Source organism: Podarcis muralis, chromosome 1 (assembly GCF_964188315.1).
Source record: "Podarcis muralis chromosome 1, rPodMur119.hap1.1, whole genome shotgun sequence".
Lineage (NCBI taxonomy): Eukaryota > Metazoa > Chordata > Lepidosauria > Squamata > Lacertidae > Podarcis > Podarcis muralis.
The window spans coordinates 85,771,991-85,781,251 of NC_135655.1; the positions used below are offsets into that span (position 1 = coordinate 85,771,991).

At 42.1% G+C, this 9,261-nt stretch overlaps 1 protein-coding gene across 1 annotated transcript in view; it reads left to right on the forward strand.

Moving 5' to 3' along the window:
- Nucleotides 1-8,590, forward strand: part of LOC114603326 (protein lifeguard 3-like) — a 35,121-nt gene extending 26,531 nt beyond the window's left edge. Inside the window, exons 4-12 of the mRNA XM_028742220.2 lie at nucleotides 191-255; nucleotides 1,515-1,568; nucleotides 3,009-3,059; nucleotides 3,446-3,485; nucleotides 5,037-5,074; nucleotides 5,774-5,861; nucleotides 6,677-6,772; nucleotides 7,309-7,362; nucleotides 7,973-8,590. Coding sequence (XP_028598053.2) covers nucleotides 191-255; nucleotides 1,515-1,568; nucleotides 3,009-3,059; nucleotides 3,446-3,485; nucleotides 5,037-5,074; nucleotides 5,774-5,861; nucleotides 6,677-6,772; nucleotides 7,309-7,362; nucleotides 7,973-8,119 — 633 coding nt within the window. The 3' untranslated portion in view covers nucleotides 8,120-8,590. The remainder of the gene's footprint in view (nucleotides 1-190; nucleotides 256-1,514; nucleotides 1,569-3,008; nucleotides 3,060-3,445; nucleotides 3,486-5,036; nucleotides 5,075-5,773; nucleotides 5,862-6,676; nucleotides 6,773-7,308; nucleotides 7,363-7,972) is intronic.
- The last annotated feature ends 671 nt before the right edge of the window (nucleotides 8,591-9,261 follow it).

A 9,261-nucleotide genomic window follows, 5' to 3' on the forward strand; every position in this document is an offset into this window, starting at 1 on the left:
ATAGGTGAACTGCAGGTGGCTGCAGCATAATCTCTTGGAAGCATCTGGCCCTCTCTGTAATCAGGGGTTCTTTAGAAGATTTACTGCAGTTCAGAAGACAGTGAAATGAGCACCATTAATTTCAAGTCTCTAGGTTGGCATTACTGTGCATTTACACAGCTTCATGTATACCACATGTCTTCATTTCCAGGTCTACACCATCATTTCTCTGCAGCTGCTGATAACTGTGGGCATCATTGCAGTCTTCACCTTTGTGTAAGTTTTTGCTCCAGCAGTCACAGACCAGTAGTGCTTTTCCCTACTGAGAAATGTCCGCAAAATAATGGTGCTCAGCAAAGCAATGTATTTTTTTATTTCCCCTTTGTTCATGTTGAAGCTCAGGACATTTATTTTCAGCTTCCACCAGTAGTATTAACCATGCTGACACCAGAATAGTTAATAGTGTTGTTGGAATAATACTGGTTCTATAATTTACTTCTTATTCAATTCCAACCCAGTCTATGGTGATAAGGAAAGAGAACAAACAGTTTAGGGGTATCTTTGGTAGTAAAATTAAAAGAGCCATAATTCTCCCTCCAGCAGTTAGTTGTAGCACTATACTAAATGCTTGGAATTATTATTTACTCGAGTTAGTACCACCAGGGAAATAGAAACACCTTTTTTTACAACCACAGGAAAAAATGGTTCTGACTTTATTCTAGATCAGGGGTCAGCAACCTGCGGCTCCGAAGCCGCATGTGGCTCTTTTACACTTTTGCTGTGGCTCCGGGGCGGATACTAGCGAGGGGAAGGAGGCGCGTTGTGTGCCCCGACACTCCCCACTGTTTTAAATGTCGCAATGGTTTTGCGGCTCCCAGTTTTTTTTCCCCTTCGGTCCAAGTGGCTCTTTTTGTCTTAAAGGTTGCAGACCCCTGTTCTAGATACTTACTAGAACAATGGTTCCCAAACTCCCACTTGAAAATTGCTGAGGGTCTTGTCAGGCCACTTAATGATCCCCCCCCCCCCCCGCTTGTTGTAGCAATTGCAATGCGCTGTGCTAGACGCTGTATGTTTTTAAGTGTGTTTCTATTGCTTATTTTGTTCCTTATATTGTATAACAATTTGCACTCCATAGAATTAGGACTGTAGTACAATGAAATACAATATAAGAAATAAAAGAAGCAATAGAAATACAATTAAAACTACATATGAATCATGTCATTAATGTGGAAATACCACAGTCTACCTGAATAAAGCTTGCAGACCACCAGTGACCCTCAGACTACAGTTTGGGAGACCTCTATCCTAGGCCTTGCACTGCAATTGGAGCCTGTCCTTAACAGTTGTCTTCTGTTCATGATCTATTCCTTATGAGGATGACACGGGGGAAATATTAATACGTAGCAGTGAGGATAGAGACTGGAGACTGGAGTATGAAGGGATCATACGGATTTCTTGCAGAAGCAGCATCCTGCCTCCCGTGATAATTAATGTGAGAGAAAATATTTATATTACATAATTTTCACCCTCCACAGTGAACCCGTATCCAGTTTTGTAAGGAGAAATGTTGCTGTTTACTACGTATCTTAGTAAGTATTGGCTTCTCTCCAATATGCTTACAGGGCTGTGCTGTCTGTCTGCTCAGTTAAAAACGTAAGAAGAGCCTGCTAGATCAGGCCAATAGCCCATGCAGCCCAGCATCCTGTTCTCACAGTGGCCAGCCAGAAGCCCATGGGAAACCTGGCACAAGAGCATCCCTGTGGTTTTCCAATGGAAGCAGAATGCAGCCACCAGGGCTAGTAGCCTTCAATAGCCTTCATGGAGTTGTTCTGAGCTCCGTGGCACAACTTGGGCTAAACCAGTATTTTCTGTTATCATGGATCTGGGTGACTATAGATACACCCTTCTTTGGGGATGGGAAAGCCTCTTGTCCAGGGTTCTCCAGAAAGCTGGCAACTTTGCTTGTGGAAGCAGGGATGGAACTTCAGGTTAAATCACCTCATTGCCCGGCCAGGCATTGCAGGCACACAGCTTGCTACCACAGGGTTAAGGGCACACCACTGCATGTTTACAGGCATCACCCAAAGGCCAAGTGTGTATCTGTTGTCACCCTTTGTCATGATTGGTGGGGCAGAAGGTCCATGATCATTAGAAGTCAGCAATGATATCCTGCCTTGGTGCTGATGCTCCTATGTGGTTGCATTTCCCCCTCCATTTCTCATTACTGCTGTTTTGAGTAGTACAGAACTTTGCCATGGAACATGGTGCATAGGAGGAGCATTTGCCTGGAAGTCAGTCGCTTCCAACTCTGTGGGACTTACCCATGTTTACTTGGAAATCAGATTGGGCTGCAAATAGCCTATATCCTATGAGAAGTGGAACGAGCCTGGAGATAGCTGGGCAACTGTCCCAGGATGTTAAACTTATCACCCTCCTGATGTTGCTGGGCTCCATCTCCCATAAGCCCCAACCACCATGATTGATTGCCAAGGATGATGGGAGTTGTAGTTCAGCAAGATCCAGGGGGGATCATAGGTTCCCTGTCCCTGGTCTATCCCACCAACTTCCATGTGCAAGAGAGTAGAGCTCGTAGTAGAAGCAGTGGTGAACAAGCCTAGCTCTGCTAAGATGTGATGTACAGAGAGAAAACCACAGAGACTAAACTCCCCCTGAGGCATCGGAAGTGGTGCTCAGGAGTGGCACCAGTGCCCTGAGTTCTCCTAAGTCAGCAAATGTCATGTATCAAGGTCCCACACCACAACAATTGAAGCCAAATTAACCACCAGCCTTTTTGTGTCTTTAGGGAGGGATGCAAAGTTCTTGATAGATGCAAGTTCCTCCTATGACTCATAGAATCATAGAGTTGGAAGAGACCACAAGGGCCATCGAGTCCAACCCCCTGCCAAGCAGGAAACACCATCAGAGCACTCCTGTCATATGGTTGTCAAGCCTCTGCTTAAAGACCTCCAAAGACGGAGACTCCACCACACTCCTTGGCCACACATCTCACTCTTGTTTCCTTCCCCCAGTGCTGTGTTCTTCGTCACTTACCTGGTGCTGGCATGCTGTGAGGGACCACGGTGAGTGTTACATTGGATATTCTTAGTGACTGTGGGATGTATAGGTAGGTGAGTGGCTGAATGTGAGGCGGGGTTTTGAAATGAGTGGCAGCTGGGCAACATAGGAAAACTAGGCTGTGCAACAATTTCCCAAACACCGTTTTCTTTCATTACTTGTGGGTGGTTTGGAGCCAGCGGTGCAGTGTCTGGAGGGGTGTGCATCCACTTTGAATGAAGCCTGAACCCAGAGGCTGCTTTGGAGTCTAGAGCAGGATTGCCTCTTTGTTTCTGGTGAAACTTGGCCTCTTTGTTTCTGGTGAAAAATGCCTACAGATGGGAGGATGTGCTGCAACACTTGGCCCTAGTGACACTGCTTACATATCTCCTTTCTTTTCAATCTCTTCCAGGAGACGCTTCCCATGGAATCTTATCCTTCTGACCATCTTTGTAAGTAGGCAAGTTGTTCATGGGGCTTGGGCAATGGAATTTTCCTTGAATTCCCTCAGTGGTGGTGGTGCAATTTTTAATTTTTTTTTAATTTTAAACATTTTTATTCCACCCTTCTTCTTCACTGCTCAGAGTCATTTACATGGGTCTACCCCCATGGCATCCTCTCTGTAGCCTTATATGCTAAAAAATAAATAAAAATTAAAAAATTGTCCAGTAGCATATGCACATGAAAGCTTATACCCATAACAAACTTAGTTGGTCTCTAAGGTGCTACTGGACAATTTTTTAATTTTTATTATTTATTTCATCTGTGTCAGACCAACACGGCTACCTACCTGAATCCTTACATGCATTTTAGACTGAGGGATTGTTTTGAGTCAAGGTCTTACTCACTGAGCTTCAAGGCTATGTTTGGATTTGAGCACAGATCCTAGTGTGATACCAGCACACACAGTTCTGGAATGGACTATGTAGCATAGGTACGATGGACTTTTGATGGAAACTTTTAAAAAATAAAAATTCCAGAAAAACCAGAGCTCCAAGGGATACTAAATTCTCTATGCCTAGTCTTGCTTTATACTCCAGTCAACACCTGAAACTATTTGTATGTAGCTTAACCTGAGCAAAAGGTTAATTTGCTATTTTGGATATACACCCAATCTAGATCTGAAGGCTATGTCTAATTATGTACACAAGACTCTTCTGGGGATATCTCACCATATTACATTTTGGAGACTCTTATTGTTGCAGCAACTCCAGGCAGTTCAGTCAAAGATTTATATTTCTCTTGAGGCCCCACTTTGTGAATGTAACAGGTGTCCTCAGGGACTATGTAGTCATGGATTGGCAAAAATGTTATTGTTAAGGGATTAATAATAAAACAATTTATTTATATCCCACTCTTCCATCAAAATCAGTACAAATAAAACAACCAGTTTCTAAAGAACTTAGTACAACCAAACACTTAAAAATAAAGGTCAGACAAACTCAAAATAGCAGCAGAGATAAAAGATGTTGCACCTTAAAACTGGCAGCAATCAAATGAGAAGTTACACATTAACAACTTGTCTAAATACAAGTGCCTTCCATTACTAGTGAAAAAGACACAACGAGGAGGCCTGGCAAACAGCTTAGGACCAGGTTACATTAGAGCAGATGTGGCTAACATGCCCCTCCCAGATGTTGCTGGGCTACAGCTCCTCAGTCCAGACCCTTGGCTATTCTGGTTGGGGCTGGCTGGAGTTGGAATCAAGAAACATCTGGAGGGCCACAGGTTAGCCACACCTGCTCTAAGGCACCCTGGTCTTAAGATGTGTAGGGCTTTGGAGCTACAGTTCCCTCCTTGTCTTACTAGCTTGTGCTATTTCCCAGGACTGTGCTTACTTGATGAGAGCATCTGCAAGAAGAAAGTATGAGAAACAAAAGTTTCACCTGGTTTTCAGACTTGACAAATCCTAATCTGAAGCTATTGCAGAACTGAAGCTCTTTGAGGTTATGGTGATATGCCAGGAAGGCAATGTTCACTTTTACCTTCTATTGTTCTTCTAGACACTGGCCATGGGATTCATGACAGGCACCATTGCTAGGTAAGATAAACATCATCATCATCGTTAGCTTGCTCTCTAGCAATTAAACTTGAGCTTCTGGTTTTAGAGGTTACTTTCACAAAGATGACATCCATTCTCACATCTCACAGCTGTGATTTAAATCAGGTACAGGATTCTGAGGACCCTGATGATGCTACACAAACTTCTTGTTCTATCACCTCAAGGAAGCCACTTTGGCCCAAGTATAGTTCTGCTGCTTGTATCACCTGCTGCTATATAACTATTTCCAATACCTGAGCCTTATTGGTGTGTCCAGCCTACACCGAAATCATTCATTTAAGTCTCACTCCACACTGAGCATTGCCCATCTAGAAAGGAAGGTTTGTAGGTTCCCTGCCTTGAGGTGTTTGCGGCAGGGAGGTATGATTGCAATCCTAAGGGTTGAGACTGGTATATATTGGAAAGAAAGCTGTAAGCAGACTTGCTTCTAAATAAATGCATTTAAAACTCAAATGCTAAGTCAAAACAATGTTCTGTCTCTTAATGACTAAACGGTATTAATTCTGCTCTATTGAGACATGTTCAACTTTGCATTTCCTTGCTATTCAGTATGTAAATTGTCCTGAGTTTAGATCTAAATTGTGCACTTAGGATTCAGTGGCAAAAGAGTTATCATAAAGTAAAAAACAAACCCCCCAGACCCTTAGGTAAAAATAATTCTTTAACTCTCTATTTCAGCATGTACTCTACAAAGGCAGTTATAATTTGCATGATAATCACAGCTATTGTGGCCATAGTTGTCACCATCTTCTGCTTCCAGACAAAGGTGAGGCTTGCTTCTTCCTTGAAGGTAACATTGGTGTGGTCCAGTGTGGATAAAAATCAATGATTTTTAAAAATAAATAAATTGGATTTTTAAAAAAAATAAATTGGATTTTTTAAAAAATTAAATTTTAAAATAAAATGCTTTTGCAGGAAAAAATCTTTCTAAAGATAGTTTTCTATTTAAGTTAATTATAGCCCAAAGGTTATTCATCAGGAAATAAGGATTTGTTTTAAGTTTTTTGTGTGTGCTGAAACTCAGTCTAAGTTTTTTTTTTTTTTTAAGTTTAACCACATCAGTTAACAAACATGGATATATATGCTATAATGTTATTGTTTTAGTTAAATAAATTGTTTAAATTGTTATTAAGGAAACGATTATTTTTCTCCTTCCAATAAAGTACAGCAGAAAAGTTGTCCATATATAAACAGTTAACTTATTAAACCTCACAATAATTTTATAATTATCTGTCAATGTATTTCTAATAGTATTACCAAATCAGTAATTTTTTATATAACTGTAAAAACTTCTCTGAAAATTTGTTATTCCAAAAATGAAACCTTCATCTGGTTGTAAATATTAAGATTATGCCAGCGAGAATGAGTCTTTCTGTGAAAATATGATTTAAATCAAGTCTTACTGACTAGTGATTTAAATTGATTTGATTTAAATCAAATCCACCCTGGTGTGTGTGTCTTATGTATCATGGAGTTGGTAGAGCGAAGAGGTCTCCTGCAGGGCAAATTGAGGTACTGTGTAGAGCGAGCTACTTGCTATCTGCATCTTTTCCCCAAAACGTGTCTTGCTGTTGTTGGCAGGTGGATTTCACATCCTGTACCGGCTTGTTCTGTGTGTTGGGCATTGTCGTCATGGTGACTGGGATTATCACAGCCATTGTTCTGGCCTTCAAATACGTAAGTAGCTGACACTGAAAGCTTGGCCTGGGAAGGGATTGGCGATGTAAATGGTAAAATTGTTGCCCTCCAGGTGTTGCTCGAGTTCAACTCCCATCCTCTCTGACCATTGGCCATGCTGTCTGGGGCTGTGATGGGAGTCCAGCAACATCTGGCGGGCACAGGCTCCCCAGCCCTGCTTTACAGCTGCAAGCAACTGGTCATGTGTGTGTGATTTGCATTTGACCACTGCATGCTCCTATCAATTACCAGCTAATACTGATAAATCACTGCAACTAACCAAGTGTCTGGCTCAGTGATGTGGGGGTTCTGGATAATCAGTGTCCTGCCAACCTTCTTTTTTGGAATGTTCAATTTGCACTCTCCAGTTCCTCCAAATGGGTCCTGACTCTGTACTGATGCTCACATTTCACTCCCAGCCGCTGCCCCTATTTGTGCTCTGTGGACAGGCCTAGAGATGCTGTCAGTGAAGTTTTAATTCAATCAAAACACTCCGCTTGCAGGCCAACGACTCATTTGGTTCTCTTTCCTTGCAGGTCTATTGGCTCCACATGCTGTATGCAGGCATTGGTGCCATTGCCTTCACCCTGGTTAGTAGATATATATAATTGTGTGTATATATAATTACTGGTCATTTAGGTTTCTTGCCTGCTCTACATCAATAGGACTCAAGGCAGTCAATACTGGTGGGAGAACATAACCTTGCCTGTAGCTTGTGCTATGCCCTGGGGGGAGCTGGGGTAGATAGCAACTTCCTTGATAGCTTTAATGGCTTACGGCTGTAAGAACAGAGAGCAAGAAAGAGCCCAGTGCACAGCTTCAATGGGGGCTGTGTGGTGGCTCTCCCTCCCAAACAATAGTTAATGTCTTTCTGGTTGATTCTGGTTTGCTGTCATCATAGTGTGATGGGCAGTGCTACGGCTGCTACATTTGTGGCTCACCCTCTGCAGCAGTGAAGACTTGGCCTCACCACCTAGATATAATTTTAGTTATCTTGGGTGACTGGGTAGGTTGCTAATTGCAAGTGTCTCAGAGTGTAGGTGTAGTAATTAGGGCAATGGGTTTGGTTGCAATATGACAAAGGCAGTATGTGTGTACCAAAATAATGCATGGATTGTGGTAGCTAACTCGGGGAATGAAGAAAATTTGGGTAATTTCTTCAAACTTGTGACTAACTGCTTTCCTCATGGCTTTTGACAGTTTCTTGCCTATGATACCCAGTTGCTGCTGGGCAACAGAAAACACACCATGAGCCCTGAGGAATATGTCTACGGCGCCCTCAAGATCTACACAGACATAGTCTACATCTTCACCTTCCTCTTGCAGATTGTGGGCAGCAGAGATTAGGAAGCTGAGGCCGTGCCTCTGTGCTAGAACTTTGGCAACCCTCCCTAGAAGTTCAGGGGACCCCTGACTTCGACTTTCTTAATATAATGTTCTGCTGCATTGCTCTCGCCTCCTAGAATGTATAGACGCTACTAAGGGATTCACATAGTGGACAGAGCTAAAGATAAGATATGATACATTGTATACGCTGTAGATATTGATTCTAATTTGTAAAATGTCGTTTATTTCTCCATTTCCACATGTGGAATCCCCATTTTTTATCTGATGCCCTGGATACAGGAATCTGTATCACTGCTTTGGAGTGATGTATCCTAGCCCTCTCAACTTATTTCTTATTTGTATTTTTTGTTTGGTTGTTTGTTTTTGGTCAGCTTACTTATCTAAAATGTAGATGGCCCTTCCAGTTAGAAAATCCAAAGATCCAGGGCTCAACTATACAACTGCAAATAAAATTTATATTTTTGAATAAGATCTCCCAGATTGATGTGATGGGGGCAGTGTTATGCTGGTTGCATTTATTATTGTTATTATTATTGTTACAATGTTTATTAACTTTCATTATAAAAAAATGAAAATGTAATAATTACATTCATCAACATGAAATACAAAACAAACGTAAGGGAACTAGAAGATCTTGCAGCTGTAATCTCAGAGCCTCTATCTGTAAAATCTTTGAGCATTCTTGAAGAACAGGCAATGTCCCTGCAGATTGGAGACAGGCAAATGTTGTCCCTGTCAAGGAGGAGATCACTTTCCTGAGTCCTCCCTCTAAGCTTCTAATAACTCACATGTAGGCACTGAATGGGTTATCAGGCTTTATTGCCATCTTCTCTGGCGCCAGCGACAGACATCAAATGGCAGTCTAGTCAATGGTGTATTATCTTCCTCCCCAAGGCAGCCCCATCATCTGTTCCCACTTTGGGGACTAATTGTTAACACCTGCCTGAGGGCCCCCACCCAGCAATACTTGCTTACAGAACCACTCCTTCATGACAGTCCCCATCTTCAAAAAGTAGAAAAAAGAAGACCCTCATAGCTACCGACTGGTCAGCTGGACATCAATACCAGCAAAGGTCCTAGAATAAAGAATTAAACAGTCGGTCTGTGAGCACTTAGAAAAGGATGCTGTGATTACGGAGACC